The 27,548-nt window shown below is 36.0% G+C and overlaps 1 protein-coding gene across 1 annotated transcript in view; it reads left to right on the forward strand.

The window, feature by feature from the left end:
- The window catches only part of LOC132519479 (bifunctional heparan sulfate N-deacetylase/N-sulfotransferase 3), a 138,368-nt gene that overhangs the window by 22,036 nt on the left and 88,784 nt on the right, over positions 1-27,548 (forward strand). The window contains exon 2 of the mRNA XM_060147414.1: positions 21,669-21,756. Coding sequence (XP_060003397.1) covers positions 21,669-21,756 — 88 coding nt within the window. The remainder of the gene's footprint in view (positions 1-21,668; positions 21,757-27,548) is intronic.

Consider the following 27,548-nt stretch of genomic DNA (forward strand, 5'->3'; position numbering starts at 1 on the left):
TTTCTTCTAGGAACTTTATGGTTTCAGGTCTTACATGCAAGTCCTTAACCATTTTGAGTTAATTTTTGTGAGTGATGTAAAATATTAGTCTAATTTCATTCCTTTGCATGTCAATGTTCATTTCCAACACCATTTATTGAAGACACTTTCCTTTCCCCATTGTATATTTTTAGCTCCTTTGTTGTAAATTAATTCACCATATATGGGTGGGTCTATTTCTGGGCTCTCCATTCTATTCCATTTATCTATGTGTCTGTGCTTATGGAATACCATACTGTTTTGATTACTATAGCTTTGTAATATAGTTTGAAATAAGGGAGCATGACACCACCAACTTTGTTCTTTCTCAAGATTGCTTTGGCTATTTAGAGTCTTTTGTGGTTCCATATAAATTTTAGAGTTGTCTGCTCTCTTTGTTTGAAAAATTCCATTGGAATTTTGATAGGAATTGCACTGAATCTTTAGATTGCTTTGGGTAGTGTGGACATGTAAACAATTTTAATTTTTCCAATCCATGAGCACAGACTAACTTTCCATTTATTTGTGTCTTCTTCACTTTCTTTCACTAACATCTTGTAGTTTTCAATGTACAGGTCTTTTATCTCCCTGGTTAAATTTATTACTAGGATTTTATTCTTTTGATGCAATTGCAAAGGGAATTGTTTCCTTTATTTCTCTTTCTGATAGTTCATTATTAGTGTATAGAAATACAATAGATTTTTGTGTGTCAATTTTATATCCTGCAACTTTACTGAATTCATTTATTCTAACAGTTTTTTGATGGAGTCATTAGGGTTGTCTATATATAATATGTCACTGGCAAAGAGTAACAGTTTTACTTCTTCCTTTCCAATTTAGATGACATTTTTTTTTTCCTCACCTAATTGTTCTGGCTGGGACTTTCAATTCTATGTTGAATAAAAGTGGTGGGACTGGACATCCTTGTCTTGCTCCTGATATTAGAGGAAAGCCTTCCAGCTTCTCACCATTGAGTATATCCACTTTGTTGAGAGTTTTTATCATAAATGGATGTTGAATTTTGTCAACATTTTTCTGCATCTATTGAGATAATCACATGACTTTTATCCTTTATTTTGTTAATGTGGTGTATCACATTGACTGATTTGTGAATGTTGAACCATCCTTGCATCCCTGGTAAAAATCCCACTTGATCAGGGTGTATGATCCTTTTAATGTATTGTTGTATTCTTTGGTTTGCTAATATTTTTGTTGGAGATTTTTGCATGTATGTTCATCAGAGATATTGGCCTGTAATTTTCTTTTTTGGTGGTGTCCTTGTCTGGTTTTTGTATCAGGGTAATGCTGGCCTCATAAAATAAGTTTTGAAAGCATTCCCTCTTCTGCAGCTTTTTGAAGAGTTTGAGAAGGAAAGGTATTAAATCTGCTTTGAATGTTTGGTATACTTCACCAGTGAAACCATCTGGTCCTGGACTTTTGTTTGTTGGGATGTTTTGATTACTGATTCAGTCTTCTTACTAGCAATCAGTCATTTCAAATTTTCTATTTCTTCGTGATTCAGTCTTGGAAGATTGTATGTTTCTAAAAATTTTTTCATTTCTTCTAGGTTGTCCAATTTGTTGGCCTATAATTGTTCATAGTAGTCTCTTATGATCCTTTGTAATTTATTGGTATCAGTTGTAACTTCTCCTCTTTCATTTCTGATTTTATTTATTTGAGCCTTCTCTCTTTTTTTCTTAGTGAGTCTCACTAAATGTTTGTCAATTTTGTTTCTTTTCAAAGAACCAGCTCTTAGTTTCATTGATCTTTTCTACTGTCTTTCTAGTCTCTATTTGTTTACAATCTGATTTTAGTTATTTCCTTCCTTCTACTAACTTTGCACTTCATTTGTTCTTCTTTTTCTAGTTTTTTTAGGTGTAAAGTTAATTTGTTTATTTGAGATTTTTCTAGTTTCTTGAGGTAGGCCTGTATTGCTATGACATTCCTTCTTAGAACTGTTTTTGCTGCATTCCAGAGATTTTGGTGTGTTGTATTTTTCATTTGTCTCAAGGCATTTTTTCATTTCTCCTTTGATTTCTTCATTAACACATTGGTTGTTCAGTAGCATGTTGTTTAATCTCCACATATTTGTGATTTTTCCAGTTTTCTTTCTGTAATTGATTTTTAGTTTCATAGTATTGTGGTTGGAAAAGATGCTTTATATGATTTCAGTCTTCTTAAATTTATTTAGACTTGTTTTGTGGCTGAGCATATGATCTATCCTGGAGAATGTTCCATGTGTACTTGAGAAGATAAAATGTGTATTCTGTTGCTTTTGGATAGAATATTTCATATATATCTATTAGGTCAATCTGATGTTCAAGGGGTGTCCCGTGTGTGGCCTGCACTTGCCTGTTGGCTTTAGCAAGGCAGCAGGAGAGTACAGGGCTGGGGCATGCCTGCCAGTTTTATCAAGGCAGTGGGAAAACACAGGGCTGGGACATAACCAGCCAGTTTTAGCAAGAGCAGGAGAGCTCAGGGGCGGGGCATGCTTGCTGGCTTTAGTGGGGCAGCCTAGAGAGCTGTGACTACATGCCCGCCAGAGCTAGCAAGGAAGAAAGAGAGTGAACAAATGACACCTGCCAGTGCCCAGGGAGAGTCACTCCAGGCCCTGCCCCTCCAACAGATGCTTTAAGATTAGCAAATGAATCTCTTTCACATGTGATCTAGGTGCTTTTCAAACTGCTGCTTTTGTGCTGGGTCCTGGGGCCAGTAAGTCTGTGCATGAGCACTTTAAAAGCAGAATCTCAGTTCCCTACAGCTCTGTGGGGTTCTAGGACATAAACCTTGTTGGTTTTAAAAGCCAGATGTTTGGGGGGCTTGTCTTTCCAGTGCAGATCCCAAGGGTTGGGGTGCCTGACATGTGGCACAAACCTCTAGCTCCTCAAGAAGTGCCATTTTTGTGAGCTCCCTCCCAGCTGTAGGTTGCTGCACTGGATGGGAGGGGGGCACGTTTGGTGAGACTGCATCTCTCTTTCTCCTACCCATCTCAGTGTGGCTCTTTTATCCTTTGTTGCGGAACAGTTCAGCTAGTTTTCAGGTCTTTTTCAGAGGGAATTATTCCATATGTAGCCGTAGACTTGGTGTGTCTGTGGGAGGAGGTGAGTTCAGGATCTTACTATGCTGCCATCTTGAACCACCTCCTCAGCACCTTGCACTTGTCTGGCTTGCAGAAAATTGCAGCTGGGGTTAAGAGCTACATCTGTGCTGGCCAGTAATTTGTTGCTTTTTTTGTTTTGGTTTGGTTTGGTTTGGTTGGTTTTTTTCACTTGAAGTATAGTTGATGTACAATATCATGTAAGTTACAGGTGTACAACAGAGTGATTCACAATTTTTTAAGGTTATACTCCATTTATAGTTATCATAAAATATTGGCTATATTCCCCATGTTATACAGTATGTCCTTGTAGCTTATTTTGTACATTATAGTTTGTACCTCTTAATCCCCTACTGCTATATTGCCCCTCCCCCTTCCCTCTCCCCACTGGTAACCACTAGTTTGTTCTCTATATCTGTGAGTCTGCTTCTCTTTTGTTTTAGTCACTAGTTGTACTTTTTAGATTCCACTTATAAGTGATAATGTACGGTATTTGTCTTTCCCTGTCTGACTTATTTCACTTAGCATAATATCCTCCAAGTCCATCCATGTTGCTGCAAATGGCAAATTTTCATTCTTTTTATGGTTGAGTAGTATTCTGTTGTATATGTATACCACGTCTTCTTTATCCATTCATCTGTTGATGTACACTTAGGTTGTTGCCTTATCTTGGCAATTGTAAATAATGCTGCTATGAACATTGGGGTGCATGTATCTTTTCAAATTGGTGTTTTTGTTTTCCTCAGATATATACCTAGGAGTGGAATTGCTGGGTCATATGGTAGCTCTATTTTTAGTTTTTTGAGAAACCTCCATAATGTTTTCCACAGTGGCTGCACCAATTTACATTCCCATCAACAGTGTACAAGCGTTCCACATCCTTGCGACATTCGTTATTTATGTTCCTTTTGATGATAGCCATTCTGACAGGTGTGAGGTGGTATCTCATTGTGTTTTTGATTTGCATTTACCTGATGATTAGTGATGTTGAGCATCTTTTCATGTGCCTGTTGACCATCTGCATTTCCTCTTTGGAAAAATGTCTATTCAGGTCTTCTGCCCAATTTTTTTTTTTTTTTTTTTTGCGGTACGTGGGCCTCTCACTGTTGTGGCCTCTCCCGTTGCGGAGCACAGGCTCCGGACGCGCAGGCTCAGCGGCCATGGCTCACAGGCCTAGCTGCTCCGCGGCATGTGGGATCTTCCCGGACCGGGGCACGAACCCGCGTCCCCTGCATCAGCAGGCGGACTCTCAACCACTGCGCCACCAGGGAAGCCCTTCTGCCCATTTTTAAATTAGATTGTTTGTTTCTTTAAAACAGACTTAGCAAGATCCACAGTCAAGGCCTGTTATGGTCTCATTATTGCCTGCCCCCCAGAGGATGAACTCTGTTAATGAAGTACAATTAAAGTGAAAAAAAAGCCTCTTTGCTATATCCCCATTAAGCTTTACTTACTGTTGCCTGTTAACAATTTATTAACTATGAATTATAATTCATAGTAAATTAACCCTTCTTTCTCCGCTCAATTTGCCAGAAAAAATAGTTGCGTAAAGTTATAAACCAGCCTACTGGCTTCATGAGAATACAGATATTAAACTATTTCCTGCAGCTTTGAACCTCAGAAGAATTTAACAGCTTTTGTGAATCTAGTACTGGCACTCATTTTTAAGCCAGGAGCAAACATATAAATCATGTGCAGCACAGTGTACCTGTCTTTAGAAAGCTGTTTACAGTCATGTATATTTATTAGTTTTCCATGGTTTCAGGCAATATGTTTTCTTTGCCCTTTCCTGTTTTTCTGTATGCACACACACACACATTTCTATCCCAAAGCCCTTCTGGTTTATCGTGAAACATGGCCTTCCGGAATGATTATTTTTCCCACGTACATCCTTGTTTAGTTGCTTTAGATAGCACCTTAAATAAACTGGATCTTTTCCTGTCCTTGCATGTTTACAATTTTCCCTTCTCCATTTGTTAAGAACTAGGAAGGGTCAGAGATTTCATCCTGTTTGCAAGCCAGCAAGTCAGCCTGCCACAGTCTCAGGGATGCTAAGAAGGTACAAGATTTCTGAGTCAGAGAGAAAGTAAATTATTACACACAGCAATAGTAACAGCCTGAGTATCACATTTGAGCTGGTTCTCCAAGTCCCACTTCCTACAGGGTGATGTGAAAAGGTCTAGTTGATTCACACCTGCACATGCAGTGGGTTGCATTACAGGAGAGGAACCCTAATGTTGAGGAACCTGAATCTTTTATAATGGGTGGTATCCTGTGTGACCTTTGCATGGCACAGCGGGGGGGGGGGGGGGGGGTAGATAAGATCTTGTTTATACTGGAAAGTAAGCAACTTGCCCTTTGCTCTGAAGGAAGATACTATCTCTGTTTTACAAAGCTGTCTGTTCTTGAAAAGACAGCTCCAAGCAAGGGCAGTCAATGCCTCTGCTCACAAGACATGCAGGCATGCAAGAATACCATGGAGAATTGTCTTCCAACACCATGAAGCTTTTCTTCATGGACTTGTGTTACATTTTATTAATGTTTTCAATACATGCTTTTAACGTTAAGGTGGATTTAGTGCTATGAACATATAATTCCCAAATCACATAAGTCCTCTTGCAAAGGAATACCCCATATTCTTTTTTTAAACTAAATTAAAATTCAGGTTTTTTTGTTTTTTCTGCGGTATGCGGGCCTCTCACTGTTGTGGCCTCTCCCGTTGCGGAGCACAGGCCCCGGACGCACAGGCTCAGCGGCCATGGCTCACGGGCCCAGCTGCTCCGTGGCATGTGGGATCTTCCCGGACCGGGGCACGAACCCGTGTCCCCTGCATCGGCAGGCGGACTCTCAACCACTGCGCCACCAGGGAAGCCCTAAAATTCAGTTTTTAATTTCTGCTTAATTTACTTAACCTCTGTGTGCCTCAGTTTCCTTATGTGTGTAATGAATTAATAGTATCTACTTGTTGAATAGATTGAGATAATCCAATAACAATGAGTTACTGAATAGTTTACATGAGATTGTCCATCCTTAGCACAGAGTCTAGTAAACATTAAGTGCCCATTGCTCAATAAATGTTAGCTTTAATTAGAACTGGCTATAAATGCAGTTTGATGAGAGGTACTTAAAACACCTCCTTCACTACACTAACACCATTGGACCCACTTCCAAATGTATCTTGGGGGTGCTGCTTTGCCTTTTGTTGTTGTTGAAGCATTTATCGGGAATAGGGAGAGAAAAAAGGAACTAGCATTTTTGAAGACCTGTTATGTGTTTTAGGTTAATTATTTGTTTTTATTTGTTTTGCGGGGATTTTTTTGGGTTTTTTTTTAATTGAAGTATAATTGATTTACAGTGTTGTGTTTCAGATGTGCAGCAAAGTGATTCCCTTTTATATATATATATATTCTTTTATATGTATATTATTTTTCAGATTCTTTTCACTTATAGGTTATTACAGAATATTGAGTATAGTTCCCTGTGCTATACAGTAGGTCTTTGTTGGTTAACTATTTTATAAGTATATAGTAGTGTGTATGTGTTATTCCCAAACTCCTAATTTATCCCTCCCCAAGGTTGATTATTTGATCTAGTGCTTCCATGAATTGTTTCAATCATTCTTCATTGCGTTCTCATAAAGGAGGTATGATTTTACAAAAAAGTAGACTGCGACTCAGACTTATCAAGGTCATACCGCTTGTAAATGGAAGAGCAGGGGTAAACCCCTGTATGACTAGTCTGACTCTGTGCCTTTTTAAGTTTAACTATTTTAAGTTTTAACTATTTTAACGATCTTACTTCCCCCAACTATCTCCCTATCTTTAGGAACAATAATATATGCAACCTGCTAGGTTTGAGCTGGACTTGTGGCCTAAATGCCACTTTTTGTACCATGGCCTACTGCCAGATTCATAGGCTCAATCAACATGTTTTTCTCAGTCGTTTTGAATATATGATTCCTGGTTTGGGTCATTTTCAAATCTCTCTCAGAAATCTTAATGACCGTGTGACATTTTTGAGAAATGCAAGCATGACAACTTCTGTAGTATGTTGGCTTTTTTAAGAGCCATTACATTAAACAGAAATTATAAAAGTAAATTATGATAAGCCTGCAATAATAACAAAACCCTCATTCAGGTAAATCATACAAACTCACTTTTAACTCTAGAAGATAGACTCCTAATGCTACACTAAAACAAACAAAGGTCAACTGCCTTTTTAAGAGTTCCATAGAAATTTTTTTCTTAGCAACCTGCACGGAAAATCGATTATACATTTTTTAAAGCAACTCATATAAAAATCAGGCTGTGGAAAATAATGATTGCTTCTTAACACTGGAATAAAGTTTGCTATAGATTTGCTGCAGAATTAAGGTTCTGTATTTTCTGAAATCTTTATTGACAGTAGTGGACCATATCCAAAGTCTTCTGCAATAATACTTTGAGCTCTCTCAGAAATTCACCACTTCAAGAAAACTTCAAAATAAAATTTTTGAAAAGTCTGTTAGAAAAGTTTAGACAACAGTCCAGAACTACCAAAGAAATTTAGAATTCATATATAATCTTAACAGATATGAAGGTGGGAAAAGTACTAATAGAAACTGTTCTGGTGCTATAATTGAAAGTAGTTATATAGTCCCTGAAAATAATAAATGGATGTTATAATATAGGGAAAGCCAGTGAACCAGCATAACACACAGAGTGATAAGTGAGTGAAAAAAGCATTGCAGCCTTTTGTTGGTAACGTTGTTTAATCCAGGATCCTACTCCCACTCACACTGATCGCTCTTGGTTCCTGTCAACAACTTCGTACATGCACCGCCCTTGTTGTTTTCTGCTCTGCCCCCCTATAAATTTTTTAGAGGAAAAAACAACAGATACATAACATGGCCTTGTGAGAAAACCAGAACATAAAGCCATGAAATGAAGAATTTCACTCTGTCAACCTGTTCAGCTTTCCCTAGGAGTTCAATTACTGTATTGGCTTTTATCTGTTCCACTGAGCATTTACTGAGAACATCGGCTATTATGGACTACCACCTAGATACTTGGCCATACTGTTACTTCGCATTTATCTGAAATCCTTTCAGGGATTTCAACAGAGACTTTTATTCTGTTCCATAGCACTACCATCTGTAGGAAAGTTTGATTTTACTTGAATGAGATAGTGAGTAGTCACTTATTTTCTCAGGAACGTACTCTTCCTCTACTGTGGCTATTTCTAAAAATTTCTGTGACTTTCTTGTGACTTTTTCATACCCATAACTCCTCTGTCCCTTTCATACAATGTACTAAATATTTCAATTTGAGCCTCTTGGAATCAAGTCTCATTCCAAAAGCTTGTTTAAAATCTGCGCTATTTTTAATTTATGAGTAGTTGAGGGAATTTCTCTTTTCACTGAGTTATGAAGTAAAGACTGAGATTCAAACAATGTAGTAAAATCTTTTCAAAGTTCTCCTTTGATTCATTGACGTGATCCAGATCCTCATGTGTGCATCTCCCTAGAAACTCTCATTTTAGGAGATTTTTTTCAGTACCCCAACATCTTAAAACTTAGTCATTCAGACACCACCCACCCGCCCTCTGACACCTTCTTCCTGATTGAAAGAGGCATTTATGTATATGAGTCACCTCCTGCCAGCTTCACAGGAATTACATAAAAGCAATCTGCCTACCAGCTTGGCCTGAGGACAGAAAATCACATTTCATGTCAATGTGAAAGACAATCTTGCTTGTGGAAAATCACAATAGAGGACTTTTAAGACCTTGACTCTCAGGATATCAAGCCTTAATCTATACTCTATACTATAAATGAGTGAACTTATAAATGCTGTACTTTCATCAGTTTGGTCTAAGCTTCTTCCATTTTAAATGCTTTTTTTGTGATAGATAAGTGAAAGGCTAAGTCATACGCAAGAAAGGTTACATAAATATATACTCATACACACACAGAAAGGGAGGGAGGGAATATAGATCAATAAATAAACATACAAACAAAACACACTATGTTTCCTCAGCAATACAAAAATATTAGTGTGGGAAGATTTAAAAGACATGGTTTGTGACAGGAAAGTCTGTTTCATAGTCTTAAAAAAAATTGAAAGACTTTTCTGTATAAGATATTATACTTGGAAAGCATATTAGTCAAGATATTTTTCATTTTCTTGTCTCTAGACAAAACAGCTTATACCATATGGAAATATGGGTTTAAATCCCCTATTCTGCCTCTTATTTGCTGTGTGGGTTTAGCAAGTCACTTCACATATCTGAGCCTTACTTTCCTTAAATTTAAAGTGGCAATAATAGTGCTTACCCTGACTCTCTTAAGTTGTTGTAAAGGTCGGGTGAGATGATAAGTGAAAGCTTTTTGAGAATTATAAGCAATAATACAAATGTAAAGTTATATTATCTTTATCTCAGACTCAGAATTGCAGCATTCTAGTATCTTCAGTCATTATTCTCTTGGTGGCACAGAATACACAGTGCCAGTTCAGTCTTTCTCTCTTTTGTATCCTTTGTAGTTTTTGGCATTTCTCAGGGGTGGCGATGGGACCCTGAGTTGGCTGCAGTTGTGAGGATCAGTAGAAAGGCTGGGAAAGTCATAATAACTCTTTCTAGCTGATAGAGGATCCTGGGAGGTCCCATGTATTCCATATTCTCTTCCTTTCTTTCTTACCAGCCCACCCCTACCCCGTATTCACAAATTCATGGAACCTCAAAGAAAGTGCCATTGAGGCTATCCAGACACCCTACCGTAATATCTCAGAGTATGCATTTCTCTCAGCCATGAGTAGCCCTAATCAATTCCATACTATCCTAGGAATTCAGTGTGTGACACCAATCAGAAACTGTTTTGTTTGCTGAAGAGTAAGCAGAATTATTTTCTCCTGCAGAAATGGTTACTCCTTTGCTATAAAAATATGTATTGATACACAGAGCAGTATTTATATTAGACAAAAAAATTAAACAATCTAAATGTACAACAGTAGTATAAAATGGTTCAATAAATTATAGTATATCCATTTGATGTAATATTCAGCATCCATTAAAAATTTTGGTTTTGGATGGTTAATGTGACAGGAGAAAGCTCATGATATACTGTTAAATGGAAAAGGCAAAATTCAAAACTGTATTTTTAATCATAATTGATACAGTTCTAATTTTTACTTTATGGCTCTAATTTCACTTATACATCCATATATCTAAATATACATAGGTATATGTAGTTATTGGTAAAAATGGGATGGGATTACATCATAATATTAATTTATCCTGAGAGGTAGATTTATTAGTGGTTTTAATTTTTTTTAATTAGAAAAAGATGTGATATTTTAAAGATAATCACTGACACGTAGAATTGTGAATTAGCCTGCTAAATATATTCAAAGTTTTGGAACACTTAAGTACCATTTTTCAATAATCAGACCATTTCTGACAGTACACATCTATGTTCTTAGGGTTCTTAGATTGGAGGAGACCAGTAAATAATACCTCTGCACGTGGCAGTGATCAATTACCTCCTCCATGGCCAAAGTAGTTTGCATATCAGAGAGTGTTTGCTTGCCCAGAATACATGTGGTTTTCTGAATTTGGTACTGGAATATTGATTTAGATTATTATGATTAGATTTTAGATATTATTACAGCATTTTAGACATGTTGCACATAAAGTATTATTTTATATCATTTTATATAAATGTTCATAGGAATAATAGACTATATCAGTTATAAATAGAATAATGATGAATAAAAACATTCTAGCAATGAAGAGTTTAACAAAAAGGATATGATTTAAGAATATTACTGAGAAAAAAAAAGAATATTACTGAGTATTCAAGCTTCCTGCACAAAAGCATATTTTGAAAAGACAGAAATAATGGGTGAATATATAACATTGTTCTCATAGACACTCCCAAAATCTGTTCCATAAAAGCAATGTAAAAAATAAGAAATATTACTACTTAACTTTATAAATTATTATCTAGAAATAAACTTCCCTCTTCACTATACATAGTCATAATATTAGTAGGTGCCATCTGTTTCAATATATCTTTTATGTGTTTTAACGTTTATTTCCAGAACATTGAATAAATATGTAAAATGCCAAGTCAAGCCTGCAAAATCAGAGCTAATTCAATAATTTGAGTCAATGTATTGTAGTTGATTTAGAGGTTAGTTAACAGGTACTGAATTTGCTTCCGAGGTCTAATCATAGGATAGATTTGTTTGGGTTTTTTCCTATTAAATATTGTAAATGTAAATTTTTAAAAAAAGTCTAGAATCACAAAGTAAAGTTCAAGTGTAGTTTGGGGATTTTATTTTCAGGGAGATAAAAAGAAAAAATTTCTGACTTTAAGAATAAAGCAGTGAACACACAAGAAATGACTTTAAGATGGATTTTTGAATACATATTTTCACCATTGAAAGGAGGAAAATAAGAGAATGAAATGAAGTAAGATGGATGAAGAAGAAAGATAAGATCTAAGGGGAAGGAAAGATAGGAAGAGCCAACTAGAATATTCATCTGAGTAGAAGAAATAAGCAAGAAGAAGGGGAGAAAGAAGGGTAGGAGGATACTGAAGGTAAATAAAATGAGGGGAAAAATCCTTCAAGAAATAAATGAGATCTCAAGATGATGGAGTACGAAGACCCTGAACTCACCTCCTTTCATGGGCACACCAAAATTACAACTACTTACAGAGCAACTATCTGTAGAACAACCTGAAGAGTAGCAGAAAAGATCTTCCACAACTGAAGATATAAAGAAGGAGCTACAACAGGATGGGTAGGAAGGGCAGAGATGCTATCTAGTCAAGACCCACACCCCCTGGTTGATGACCCACAAACAGGAGTTCCTCCCCTCCCCAAGGAGTGAGAGGTCTGAGCCCCATATCAAGCTCCCCAGCCCAGGGGTCCTTCACTATGAAGACAAGCCCTTAGAAAGTCAGACTTTGAAAACCAGCAGAGCTTACATTCAGGAGAGCCAAAGTTCTATAGGATAATGAGACTCTGTGTTTAAAGGACATGCACAAAGGGCACCCACAAAATCTCACACAGTCCAAGTCCCAGTGTTGAGGCAGTAATTTGAGAAGTGCCTGGGTCAGAACCACTGGCTGATATTGGAGAGCCTCCCAGAGAGGCAAAAGGCAGCTGAGACTCCCCATGAGACTCTGGCAACAGCCATCTTTGAGATGTCATTGTACAGTGCTGACACGGGCACTGGCAAGCGCCATTTTGGAATCCACCTTCTAGCCCATTATCATGGGAGACTTGCCCTGTCCACCAGCAGGACCTTGGCAACCAGCTGGGCCAGGAACCAGCTCCACCTACCAGCATAGCCACGATAGTCGGCCCTGATACAACAGAAGGGCACACATACAGCCCACATAGGAGACACCTCTGTAACATCTATCTTAGGTGGCCAGCAGGGAACTTTCTGCTGGTCCCCATAACATGTCTCGTACATAAGGCTACTTCTCTGAGATTGGAAGACATAACACCACTATCTAATACAAAGAAAAAAAACCAGAGAATTATACAAAATGAAGAGATGAAGGAATATGTTCCATATGATGGAACAAGACGAAATCCCAGGTAAAAACATTAACCAAAATGGAGATAAGCAATATATCCAATAAAGAGCTCAAGGTAATGATCATAAAGATGCTCACTGATCTCAGGAGAAGAATGGATGAACACAGTGAAAACTACAAGAAAGAATTAGAAAATATAAGAAAGAACCCATCAGAGCTGAAGAATACAATAAATGGGATGAAAAATATACTAGAGGATATCAACAGTAGATTAGACAATACAGAAGAACAGATCAGCAATCTGAAAGACAGAGTAGTGGAAATCACCCAAGCTGAACAGAAAAGAGAAAAAAATTGTTTTGATAAGAATGGCTTAAGAGACTTCTGGGACAATATCAAGCATATTAACATTCACATTATAGGGTCCCAGAAGAAGAAGAGACGAGAAGACAGCAGAAAATGTTTTTTAAGAAAAAATAGCTGGGGACTTCCCTGGTGTCCAGTGGTTAAGAATCCACCTTCCAATGCAGGGGACATGGGTTCGATCCCTGGCTGGGGAACTAAGATCCCACATGCCATGAGGCAACTAAGCCTGTGCGCTCTAGAGTCCGCACACCACAACTGGAGAGCCTGCATGCCACAACTACTGAGCCCATATGCTCTGGAGCCCACACGCCACAACTAGAGAGGATCCTGCGCACCACAACCAGAGAGAAGCCTGCGTGCCGCAACAAAGAGCCCGTGCACCGCAATGAAAGATCCCACATGCCTCAGTGAAGATCCCACAACTAAGACCCGATGCAGCCAAATAAATAAATATTAAAGAAAAAAAAGAAAGGAAAAATAGCTGAAAATATCCCTAACCCTGGGAAGGAAATAGACATCCAGTTTCAAGAAGCACAGAGAGTCCCCAAGAAGATGAAGTCAAAGAGGTCCACACCAATACACATTTTAACTAAAATTAAAGAGAGAATCTTAAAATCAGCATGAGAAAAAACAACTAGTTATGTACAAGGAAACTGCCCTAAGACCATGAGCTGACTTTCCAGCAGATGCTTTGCAGGCTAGAAGAGAGTGGCATGATAATTCAAAATGCCAAAAGGAAAAAACCTACAACCAAGAATATTCTAACCATTAAGGTTAAAGTTCACAGTTGAAGGAGACAAAGTGTTTTACAGACGAGCAAATGCTGAAAGAGTTCATCACTGCTAAACTGGCCTTACAAGAAATGTTAAAGGCACTTTACTGTGCAGAAAAGAAAAAGCCACAACTAGAAATAAGAAAAGTATGAAAGGAAAAATCTGATTGATAAAAGCAAACATAGCAAAGGTAGTGGATTAATCACATGTAAACTAGTGGGAAGGTTAAAAGACAAAAGTAGTAAAATAATCTATATCTACAATAATCTATATCTACAATAATTAAAGGATACATAAAATAAAAAGATGTAAAATATGACATCAAAAACATAAAATCTGGGGGGTGGTGGTGTAAAAATATAAGGCTGTTAGAAGGTGTTTGAGCTTAAGAGATCATCAGCTTAAAATAAGCATACATAAATGTTGTTATATATAAACTTCATGGTAACCACAAACCAAAAACCTACAATAGATACATAAAAAATAAGGAGAAAGGAATCCAAACATAACACTAACAATAGTCATCAAATCATAAGGGAAGAGGGCAAGAGAAGAAGAAAAGAACAAAGAACTACAAAAAAAATAGAAAACAATAAAAAATGGCAATAAATACAAACCTATCAATAATTGCTTTAAATGTAAAGGGACTAAATGCTCCAATCAAAAGATATAGAGCTGAATGGATTAAAAAACAAGACCCAAATATATATGCCTACAAGAGACTCATTTCAGATTTAAAACACAGACTGTCAGTGAGGGAATGAAAAAAGATATTCCATGCAAATGGAAACAAAATGAAAGCTGGGATTGCAATACTTATATTAGACAAAATAGAGTTTAGAACAAAGACTGTAACAAGAGACAAAGGAGGGCTTACATAATGATAAAGGGATCAATCCAACAAAAAGCTATAACACTTGTAAGTATATATGCAAACACCTTTAAGTATATAGAAGCACCTAAATACATAAAGTATATATTAACAGACATAAAGGAAGAAATTGACAGTAACACAATAATAGTAGGGGACAATGGACAGATCATCCAGACAGAAAATCACTAAGGAAACACTGGCCTTAAATGATACATTAGATAAAATTGACTTAATAGATATATATATAGAACATTCCATCCAAAAGCAGAATACACATTCTTTTCAAGAGCACATGGAACTTTCTGTAGAATAGATCACATGCTAGGCCACAAAAAAAGTCTCAGTAAATTTAAGAAAATTGAAATCGTAGCAAGCATTCTGACCACAATACTGAGACTAGAAATCAACTAAAAGAAAAAACCACAAAAAATAAAAATGTGAATGCTAAACAATATGCTACTAAACAACCAACGGGTCATTGAAGAAATCAAAGAGGAAATTTAAAAATACTTGAAATAAATGAAAATGGAATCGCAGCATTCCAAAATCTATGGGAAGCAGCAGAACAGTTCTAACAGGGAAGTTTATAGAGATATAGGCTTACCCCAGGAACAAGAAAATCTCAAATAAACAATCTAACCTTACACCTAAAGGAACTAGGAAAAAAAGAACAAACAGAACCCAACATCAGTAAAAGGAAGGAAATAATAAAGATCTGAGTAGAAATAAATGAAATAGAGACTAAAAAAACAACAGAAAAAAATCAATGAAACTAATAGCTGGTTTTTGGAAAAGATAAACAAAATTGATGAACCTTAGCTACACTCATCAAGAATAAAAGAGAGAGGGCCCAAATAAATAAAATCAGAAATAAAAGAGGAGAAGGTACAACTGGCATCACAGAAATACAAAGGATCCTAAGAGATTACTAGGAACAGCTATATGCCAACAAATTGGGCAAACTATTAGAAATGGATATATTCCTAGAAATGTATAATCTCACAGATTGAATCAGGAAGAAATAGAAAATCTGAACAGAATAGTAATGAAATTGAATCAGTAATCCAAAAAATTCCAACAAAAAAATTTCCAGGACCAGACGGCTTCACAGGTGAATTCTACCAAACATTTAAAGAAGAGTTAACATCTCTTTCGAACTATTCCAAAAAACTGAAGAGGAGAGAACACTTCTAAATTCATTCTATGAGGCCAGCATCAACCTGATACCAAAACCTGACAAAGACACCACAAAAAAAGGAATATTACAGGCCAGTATCACTGATGAACATAGATGCAAAAATCTTCAAAAAGTATTAGCAAACAAAATTCAGCAATACATTAAAAAGATCATACACCATGATCAAGCAGGATTTTTTTTTTTTTTTTGTGGTACGCGGGCCTCTCACTGTTGTGTCCTCTCCCGTTGCGGAGCACAGGCTCCGGGCGCGCAGCCTCAGCGGTCATGGCTCACGGGCCTAGCCGCTCCGCGGCATGTGGGATCTTCCCGCACCGGGGCACGAACCCGTGTCCCCTGCATCAGCAGGCGGACTCTCAACCACTGTGCCACCAGGGAAGCCCAATCAAGCGGGATTTTTACCAGGGATGGAAGGATGGTTCAAAATCCACAAATCAATCAATGTTATACACCACATTAACAAAATAAAGGATAAAAATCACATAATCATCTCACTAGATGCAAAAAAAACTTCTGACAAAATTCAACATCCATTTATGATAAAAACTCTCAACAAAGTGGTTATAGAGGGAATGTACCTCAATATAATCAAGGTCGTATATGACAAACCCACAGCCAACATCAGAACCAACCATGACGAGTTAAAAGCTTTTCCTCTAAGATCAGGAACAAGACAAAGATATGCCCCTCTCACAACACAGTATCAGAAGTCTGAGCCACAGCAATTAGACAAAAAAAAAAAAGGAATAAAAGGAATCCAAATTGGAAAGGAAGAAGCAAAACTGTCATTGTTTGATACTTTATATAGAAACCCCTAAAGGCTCCACCAAAAAAACTATTATAACTAATAAATGAATTCAAAAAAGTTTCAGGATACAAAATCAGTGCAAAAATCAGTTGCATTTCTAGACACTAGTAATGAACTATCAGAGAAATTAAGAAAAGGATTCCCTTTACAATTCCATCAAAAAGAATAAAATACCTAGGAGTAAATCTAACCAAGAAGGCAAAAGTCTTGTACTCCAAAGACTAAGATATTGATGAAAGAAATTAAAGATTACAAAAACAAATGGAAAGATATACTGTGCTCATGGATTGGAAGAATTAATATTGTTAAAATCTCCAGAGTACCCAAGGCAATCTACAGATTCAGTGCAAATCCTATCAAAAAACCAATGACATTTTTCACAGAACTAGAACAAATAACTAAAATTTGCGTGGAATTACAAAAGACCCCAAATAACCAAAACAACTTTGAGAAAGAACAGAGCTGAAGGTATCATGCTCCCTGATTTCATGCAGTCCTACAAAGCTACAGTAATCAAAATATTATGGTACTGGCACAAAAACAGACACATAGAACAATGGAACAGAATAGAGAACACAGAAATAAACCACACTTAGATGGTCAATTAATCTATGACAAAGGAGACAAGAATATAAAATGGGGAATAGACAGCCTCTTTAATAAATGGTGCTTGGAAAACTATATGCAAAAGGATCAAACTGGAGCACTTTCTCATACCATATACAGAAATAAACTCAATATGGATTAAAGACTTAAATGTAAGACCTGAAACCATAAAACTTCTAGAAAAAAACATAGGCAGTACTTTCTTTGACATCAGTCTTAACAATATTTTTTGGATGTATCTCCTCAGGCAAGGAAAACAAACATAAAAAGAAACAAGTAGTACTATATCAAACCAAAAGCTTTTTGAAGAAAACCATCAACCAAATGAAAAGGCAGACTACTGAATGGTAGAAGATATTTGTAAATAACATATCCAATAAGGGTTTGATATCCAAAATATATAAAAAAATTCATGAAACTCAATACCATACCAAAAAAAAATCCCAATCCATTTAAAAATGGGAAGAGGATCTGAATAGTCATTATTCCAAAGAAGACATACAGATGGCCAACAGACACATGAAAAGATGTCTGTCAGAATAGCTACCATCAAAATGACAAGAAATAACAAGTGCTAGAGAGGATATGGAGAAAAGGGAACCCTCATATACTATTGGTGGGATTGTAAATTGGTGCAGCCACTATGGAAAACAGTATGAAGCTTCCTCAAAAACTTAAAAATAGAACTACCATATCATCCAGCAATTTCACTTCTGAGTATTTACCCAAAGAAAACAAAAACACTAATTCAGGGGGCTTCCCTGGTGGCGCAGTGGTTGAGAGTCCGCCTGCCGATGCAGGGGACACGGGTTCGTGCCCCGGTGCGGGAAGATCCCACATGCCGCGGAGCGGCTGGGCCCGTGAGCCATGGCCACTGAGCCTGCGCGTCCGGAGCCTGTACTCTGCAACGGGAGAGGCCACAACAGCGAGAGGCCCGCGTACCGCAAAAAAAAAAAAAAAAAACACTAATTCAAAAACATATGTGCAAAAGACCACCCTCAGAATGGGAGAACATATTTGCAAACAAAGCAACTGACAAAGGATTAATCTCCAAAATATACAAGCAGCTCACACAGCTCAATATCAAAAAAACAAACAACCCAATCCAAAAATGGGCAGAAGACCTAAATAGACATTTCTCCAAAGAAGATATACAGATTGCCAACAAACACATGACAGGATGGTCAACATCACTAACCATTAGAGAAATGCAAATCAAAACTACAATGAGGTATCACCTCACACTGGTCAGAATGGCCATCATCAAAAAATTTACAAACAATAAATGCTGGAGAGGGTGTGGAGAAAAGGGAACCCTCTTGCACTGTTGGAGGGAATGTTCTCCACTATGGAGAACAGTTAAAAAAAAAAAAACTAAAAAACTAAAAACTAAAAATAGTTTTAGTTTTTAGTTTTAGTTTTTAGTTTTTAGTTTCTTAGGTTCCTTAAAAAACTAAAAATAGAACTACCATACAACCCAGCAGTTCCACTACTGGGCATATACCCTGAGAAAACCATAATTCAAAAAGTGTCATGTACCAAAATGTTCAGTGAAGCTCTATTTACAATAGCCAGGACGTGGAAGCAACCTAAGTGTCCATTGACAGATGAATGGATAAAGAAGATGTGGCACGTATATACAATGGAATGTTACTCAGCCATAAAAAGAAACAAAATTGAGTTATTTGTAGTGAGGTGGATGGACCTAGAGTGGGAGACGCAAGAGAGAGGGGATATGGGGATATATGTATAGGTATAGCTGATTCACTTTGTTATACAGCAGAAACTAACACAACACTGTAAAGTAATTATACTCCAATAAAGATGTTAAAATAAATAAATAAAATAATTTTTAAAAATATGTGCACCCCTATGTTCATTGTAGTATTATTTATAATAGCCAAGATATGGAAGCAACCTAAGGTCCATTGATGGATGAATGGATAAAGAAGAGTGGTATGTATATACGGTAGAATATTAGCCGTAAAAAAGAGTGAAATCTTGCCATGGAACAGCATGGATGGATCTAGAGAGTATTATGCTAAGTGAAGTAAATAGACAGAGAAAGATAAATTCCATATGATCTCACTTATACATAGAGTCTAAAAAACAAAACAAACAAAACAAAATGTAAACAGACTCGTAGATACTAAGAACAAATGGGTGGTTGCCAAAGGGCAGGGGTGTGGGGGAAATGAGTGAAATACGTGAGGGAGATTAAGAAGTACAAACTTCTGATTATAAAATAAATAAGTCATGGGGATGTAATTTTCGCATAAGGAATATGGCCAGTAATACTGTAACAACTTTTTGTGGGGACAGATGGTTGCTAGACTTCAGGTGTTGATCATTTCATAGTATAAATGTCAAATCACTATTTTATACTCCTGAAGCTAACATAATATTGTATGCCAACTATATTTCAATTAAAAAATAAGTAGATGAGATATATATAATATACAGATATAGATATACAGATATAGATAATTATAGATATAGTTATCAGTAATATATAATTATATACATATAATTATATTAATATATAATATATTGCTGATAATATTTTTTTAACCTTTATTGGAGTATAGTTGCTTTACAATGTTGTGTTAGCTTCTACTGCACAGCAAAATGAATCAGCCATACATATACATATATCCCCTCCCTTTTGGATTTCCCTCCCAGTTAGACACCACAGTGCATTAAGTAGAGTTCCCTGTGCTATACAGTATGTTCTCATCAGCTGTCTATTTTATACATAGTATCAATAGTGTATATGTGTCAATCCCAATCTCCCAGTTCCTCCCACCCTACCCCTTTCCCCCATGGTATCCATATATTTGTTCTCTACGTCTGTGTCTCTATTTCTGCTTGGCAAATAAGGTCATCTATACCATTTTTCTAGATTCCACATATATGCGTTAATATACAATATTTGTTTTTCTCTTTCTGACTTACTTCACTCTGTATGACACTCTAGGTCCATCCATGTCTCTACAAATTACCCAGTTTTGTTCCTTTTTATGGCTGCGTAGTATTCCATTGTGTATATGTACATCTTCTTCATCCATTTTACGCCACTTTTAAAAAAATTTATCAAGAACTCCCATATATATTATCTCTTTAATATTCCTCATCATAATTCTATGAGTTAGATAATTGTCTCGACTTTAATAAATGAAGGGAAAAGTTCAGAGAGATGATATGTATTATCTATCACTAACAATAACAACAACCATATTAGGAGTAGTAATAGTAGCAGCATCAATAATAGAGGGGTGGCAACTAATAATTGTTGAACACATACAATCATGAGAGGGTCTCTGAATAATATGTATATCTGTTTATACCCAAAAAAACATTGAGACTGTGAACATGATGGGGCAGAGCTTCCAGATATCAGCTACACTATTAAGAAAAGATTTTGCTGTGGATCCAACAGTACTATGGAAGGGTGGGGAAAGATTTGGTGTGGTAGAGTAAAAAGAGTACCCAATATGGAATCAGGTGATCTATATCCTTAACCTTGGATCTACCACTAATTTTATCTTTGAAAATGGGCAAGTCATTTCTCCTTAGTTTCTTCATGTATAAAAGAAATGTTGACTAAGATCCTTTACAGATCTACCATATAGTGGTACTTTTTGCCTCACTGAGGTGGGCACTCAACTACCAGAGTCTGGGGGAGGGGGAGAGAGGAATACAAGAATGTGAACTTAAATAAGAATGAGAAAGAAAAGGAGGACAAGGAGAAGAAAAGAAGTCCATTAAATACTCATAGCATGAAAAATACTTTATAGGATATAACAATTAAAACTCTGATTCAAAATAGCTTTACCTGTCATTAGTAGGGGGTTTTATCTGTTTTTCAATGGAAGGGCAAATTACAGATTTACTTTACCATGATATCCATTTTTGAAGAATAATCACTATCTTTGGGGAATCTAAGACTTAAAGATTGAAAAATCTTGTATTTTGAAGACCAAAGATATATCTGAAAAACAACAATCTGTTTCTTTCAATATATGTTCTTGCACAGTTTCACTTAAACAGAATGTCCTTCTTTTGACAACTGGTGAACTACGTCCCTGAGGGGTAAAGGGAGATGTATTTTATGTACTAGATACTACTTCCTTTGATACATGAAGAATAAACTTTTCATTTAACTTCCTTTTTCTAGCTGACATTTTTTGCTGATTTATTGCAGCTAAAGGATAAATATAAGTATGTATTTATGTAATCTCAGAAGCTTCTTGCTAGTTGTAAGGTGGTAAAGAAACTACTTTCCATCATTTAATTCTCTCATGTCTAAAGGAGTAGTTTTACCTTTTGAATGCTAAAGGAAGATATCTTCTCAAGGCCATGCTCTACCTGATATATTTTTAAAAATTATGTATTTCAGGCCCTGCTTGATACTCAGAATCTTTTGCGTGCACAAATCACAAATTTTACATTCAACCTGGGATTTTCAGGGAAATTTTACCATACAGGTAAGAAAAAGGAGATTAACTATTCTCATTAAAGCCTCTCTGACCACTCTTTTTAAAATTATGACCCCTCTTCTTCACACCTTCCCGTATTCCCTGTGTCTCTCCCCTACTTTATCTTCTTCATATTATTCAATTTCATTTAACCTATTATTTTTTCACCTTTACAAAATGTTAATAGTTGGAAAGTTTATTCACCATATTATTATTTAATGGGCTTTTTTTCTACTGAACTATAATTTACATATATAAAACTGCATAAGTAATAGGTATAGTGCTCAATGAATTTTCACAAAGTGTACAGAGCTCCATAACCAGCATGCAGATCAAGAATGAGGTACTTCCAGAAACTCACACACCCCCTCCCTTGTGCTGCCTTAGTCACTAGCTTCCCTCAAAGAAAACCACTATCCTAACTTCTAATATCATAAATTAGTTTGCCTGGCTTTGAGATGTGTATAAAAGGAATCATATAGTATGGACTCTTCTATATACAGCTTGTTTTGTTCAACATTATTTTGGTTTTGCAGACATCATTGTGTATAGTTGTAATTTTTTCATCGTCATTGTTCTGTAGTATTCCATTTTTTGAATTTACCAGAATTTCTTTATTCCATTCCTCCAATGTGGATGGTTGGGTTGTTTCCAGTCTTTGGCTTTTTTTTGCATAGTTGTGTTAAGAACATTTTTGTACCTGTCCTTCAGAGGACATATGTATTCTTTTCTGTTGGTTATCAACCAGGAGTAGAATTGCTAGTTATGTGGTACATTTATGATCAGCTTTAGTAGAAAATGCCAAACAGATTTTCAGAGTGGTTGTACCAGTTTTTATTTCCAACAGTATGTAAGTTTTCCTGTTGCTCTACATTCTCACCAGTATTTAATATTATTTGTCTTTTTAACTTTAGCCTTTCTGGTGGGCAGTAGAGATATCATATTATGTATGACTTAAATGTACATTTCACTAAGTAGTGAAACTGAGCTTCTTTCATATATTTATTGACCATTTGGATATCTTCTGTTTTGAAATACCTCAGCGGTTATTTTTTATTGAGTTGTCTGCTTTTACTTATTGATTTGTAGAAATTCGTTATATACTCTTAATGAGCCCTTTGTCCCTTATCTGTGCTGCAAATACTTTCTCCTAATGTGTGGTTTATCTTTTTTACATTCCTACTGGTATTTTTTGATGAACAAACATCTTAATGTAGTCCAATTTATCTTTTTTTTTCCTTTTTTGTGTCTTTTTAAAGACATCTCTGCATGCCACAAGATCATGAAAATATGTTCCTACATGCTTAAAATGTATCTATCTGAGATCCATCTGGAATTGATTTTTGTGTATGTGTGAGATAAGGGGCAAGATACCTTCTTTTTTTCCATAAACATGTCAAGTTGGTACCAAGTATTGAAAAGACCATCCTTTTCTCACTGTTCCATGGTATCATCATTGTCACAAATTAGATGACCATATATATGTGGACTCTGTTTCTGTACTCTTCCTGTCCATTGGTTCCATTTGTGTCATCATACTGTCTTATTTACTGTAACTTTATAATTAATTTTAATATCTGCTATTGTAAGTCCTCTAAGTTTGTTCATCTTCTTCAAGATTGCCTTGGCAATTCTTGGTCCTTTGCATTTTTATGTAAATTTTAAAATCAGCTTACCAATATCTACAAAGAACTTCAATTTTTTATTTAAATTTTTTTTAATTTAAAACCTTTAATTTTTATTTAAATTACATTAAATCTATTAGTTTGGGGAGAATTGCTATCCTAAATATCGAGTCTTCCTATTCTTGAACACATTTAGGTCCTCGTTAACTACACTTGATACAACTTTATTGTTTTTATATTAATCCCTTGGTGGGGTTTTTGATGCAATAGTAAATGGTGTCTTTTTTTAAAGTTTTCCATTTCTCTTTTGATAGTATAATAATAATAATATAATTGATTTTGTGTACTGATCTTGTATTTAGCAACCTTGCTACATTCACTTATTAATTTTATAGTTTATAGATTCTTTTGGATTTTCTACCTATTCAGTCATATAATTTTTGAATAGTAAAAATTTTATTTCTTCCTTTCTAAGCTTTATAAATTCTTTTTCTTTTCCTTGCCTATTGCACTAGCTTGGATCTCCCATAAACATTAAAGATGGTGATAGTAACACTCATATCTTGTTCCTGACCCCAGGGGAAATCCTTCAGTAGTTTTCTTCCTGTTCTTGAGGGGAATTCTTTCAATGGACAGTTTTATAGAAAGTCTTTATTAGCTTAAGAAAGCTCCCTTCTATTCCTAGATTTCTAATGTTTTATTATGAATGGATGTTGAATGTACTTTATTTTTAAATTATCTGTTGTCTTTCTTCCCTCACTAAAATGAACACTCTACAAAGGCTTTACTGCTGTAACACCAGCAAGTAGGACAGTGCCTATTGAAAAAAAAATGAATTAATGAATAAATGATTGAATGAAAATAAAGTTACCTTTATTTTAACTATTAGTATTTATATGGAACAAGGTCAGAGAATAAAATTTGACCATGTTGTGTTATGAAAGAAAATCACTCTAAATATTAAGAATAATTAAAACTTTTTCCCAAACATAATAGAAATATAATAAAGCACTCCTGGCAACTCAGTTTTTTGCCCAGTGATGAATGCTAAAGAATGACTGTAGCCAGTGGCTCTCCTTCATTCTTGTTTCTGAAAGATTTGACCTCTTTCCTTACTTGGGTACTTCCCACAGCTCACAGTAGGTATATCCTCTCTCTAAGCCAGGAACAGTAGAACACAGGAGGAATCTAAGGAAAAGGCTTGAACGAGTTTTGTTGTCTGTATAAGACCTGCAAGCTTCCACAAAAACTTAGCTAGACTTGTCTAAAACCAGTAAAATCAGTTTTCAATGGGAACAGATATAAAATTTAATACTCTGAATCCTTCAAAAATTAAATATTGTAAAGTTTAATTGAATCACACAGCCTTCCTTTCTAAATGAGTAACTCCTTTTTCTATTAAAAATTCTATTTTATTCAGTCTTTAAGGGAAGGAGAAAAACAGCACTGTCATACTAGTAAGACTTCATTTCAGGAGAGGGTTTCATCTTGTTTGATGTACTTTACTTTTTGAAAGATTTGTGCATTTTGTGAGAAATAGAGAGATGAAAGAATAAAAATTATAGTTCCCTTTTAGTGAGCAGCGCCATATTCTAAGTACTTAGGTAAGCACTTTTCATGTACCTTTTCAATGAATCCTAGGAGTTAAAGAATGTGTTACCTTGTTTTCTAGATAATAACATAGAAACTTAGAGGGGCCCAAGGTCATATAGCTACTTAAGTGTCAAAAAATACTCTTAACTTAAGGTCAGTCAGAGCCCAAGTCTTATGTATTAGGAAAAAAAAAATGGGTTTTTATCATTTAATTGGCAATCCTTGATTAAGGAAGCTGAATGGCAAAAGGTTCCTTCCCCTTATCTATAGGTTCTTTAGGTTTGTATATTTTCCCAAATCACTGAGAACCAATAGTATTTGTAAATTCTATCACAGAACTAATTAACAATGTGAAGAGCAATGTTACATGAATTAGTAAATGCTAATCTTATTTCTAAACTCCACATTTGGTCAGTGAATGATGGTTAAGGGTCCTGAATTTAGAGTTGTGTAATCTGGGTTAGATTTCAGGTTCTGAATTCAGGTTCTATCCCAGTATTCCCAGTGACTTGTGACAAATTACTTTGCCTCTCCAAATATCAATTTCCTTATCTATAAAATGGCGTTAGCAGTAGCCCCTAGCGCATAGGGTTGTAGTGAGAATTAAATGAGACTATACTTGAAAAACACTTAAGACAGTCTCAATCAATAATGGTTTTTAATATAATATCAGAGTAGGAAATACTACAGATAAAATACTGAAGAGACATGTTATTTAAATAGATACATAATAAAATAATAATTTGCATTAACTATAAAATTTCAGTGTAGTTTTGTAACAACTTAAGAAATGACACTTAAAATTGAGCAATTTGACTTCTAGTCCTTCTCTCTCCAGTTCTGGCAAAAGTGTGTAAAGTGGAGGAATAAGGGAGTAGCAAGAGGCCAGCACAATCCAACCATGAATAACTATGTTTCAACTTTTTTATCATGATGTTTAAAGTGTTAGGCAACAGACACTTGTTCTCAGTATAATTAATTCTGATGTAAAACATCCCCAAAGTAGGATTAAAGGAAATCAGATAAGAGAGAGTTATAAAGAAAAAAGGAAAGGCATATAATTATGCCTACTATGATTTTATATGTCTGTCAGAGGGCAGACATTGTTTGTCTGACTCTTGCATGATTAAAATGTATGAATATTTTAATAGCAGATTTCACCATGATATTCAGGAAAGGACACCAAATACCTGAGCAATCTTTCCAAAGAATTCTGAAATCTGTTGTGCTGTCCTCATAAATAAACTTTGGGTAAAGGCCAACTAGAAAAATGAATAAAGAGATAAGAAGAAGGATGCAGGGAAAGATAGGAGTTATAGGAGACGGGAAATAGAGATTAAAGGTAGTAGGAAGGATGACTTTTCATAAACTAGGCAATCTCAGCTCACTTTTCCCAGGGGAGGTGGAAATCAGAAATGAACTGATTACTGGGAAACCCCAAGAGACATCTGCCTATTTTCAGTATGGGAAAGTAAAACTGCAACAAGTAACTGACTGTAATCTTAACTAATATGGTGTCCTGAGGACATACAAAATGTTAAACAAGAGGAGAGTACGTAAGTAGAGATGTTTAACTGCAGGGAAACCAAATGACATAATCCTTATGTAAAAACAAAACAACAACAACAAAAAAAACCCAACATGTATTTAAGCATCACCAGTCGCACATAGCTAATATTTCTTTACCAGGGCCGCCTTATTTATCACCTGAAAGGTAGCAGGACGCAAGACTTAGCCATAATTGGGGTCATTAGATATTCTAAGCCCCTACCTCCATTTTCCTATTCCTTTGCATTCCTCTCTGGATGGCTTCCCAGAGCTGTAAGATAATCACTCAGAAGCCCCAAGAATGCTCGATGTGGGTGACTCGTTTATCAGGCCAGTCAGTTAATATAATGGCTTGATCAGTTTTTACATTCTTTTTTTTTTTTTTTTTGCGGTACGCGGACCTCTCACTGTCACTATTGTGGCCTCTCCCATTGCGGAGCACAGGCTCCGGACGCGCAGGATCAGCGGCCATGGCTCACGGGCCCAGCCGCTCCGCGGCATGTGGGATCTTCCCGGACCGGGGCACGAACCTGTGTCCCCTGCATCGGCAGGCAGACTCTCAACCGCTGCGCCACCAGGGAAGCCCAGTTCTTACATCCTTAAATACAGTGTCCCCTCTGCCACATAACACTCATGTCAGTGCCCCCCCCCATACAGTATTATAGTGGAAAAAAAAAAAAAAAACCTCACAGAGACATGTAGAAGAACAGGAGCAAGAAATACAGGAGGGAAAGACATGGGCATTTTAGGTTACCCAGTATGTGCCAGGACTGTATAGACACTTCCTCCCAAATAGAATAAAATAGGTATTGCTATCCGTATGTTTTGCCTACATGAATACCAATATTAAAGGGGTTATGTGACTTGCCCACAACCACACAACTCAAATGTGTTGGAAACTACAAATAAACTAAAAATTTCTGACTCAAAAGGCTATACTTGTTCAACTATACTGTGGTAACATGAGTGTATGATGAAGAGGAAAAAATAAGGGAAATGAAACAGATTCAAGTTAAAGATGCCCTTTACAGAGAG

This window comes from Lagenorhynchus albirostris, chromosome 4 (genome assembly GCF_949774975.1).
Source record: "Lagenorhynchus albirostris chromosome 4, mLagAlb1.1, whole genome shotgun sequence".
In the NCBI taxonomy this organism is placed as follows: Eukaryota; Metazoa; Chordata; class Mammalia; order Artiodactyla; family Delphinidae; genus Lagenorhynchus; species Lagenorhynchus albirostris.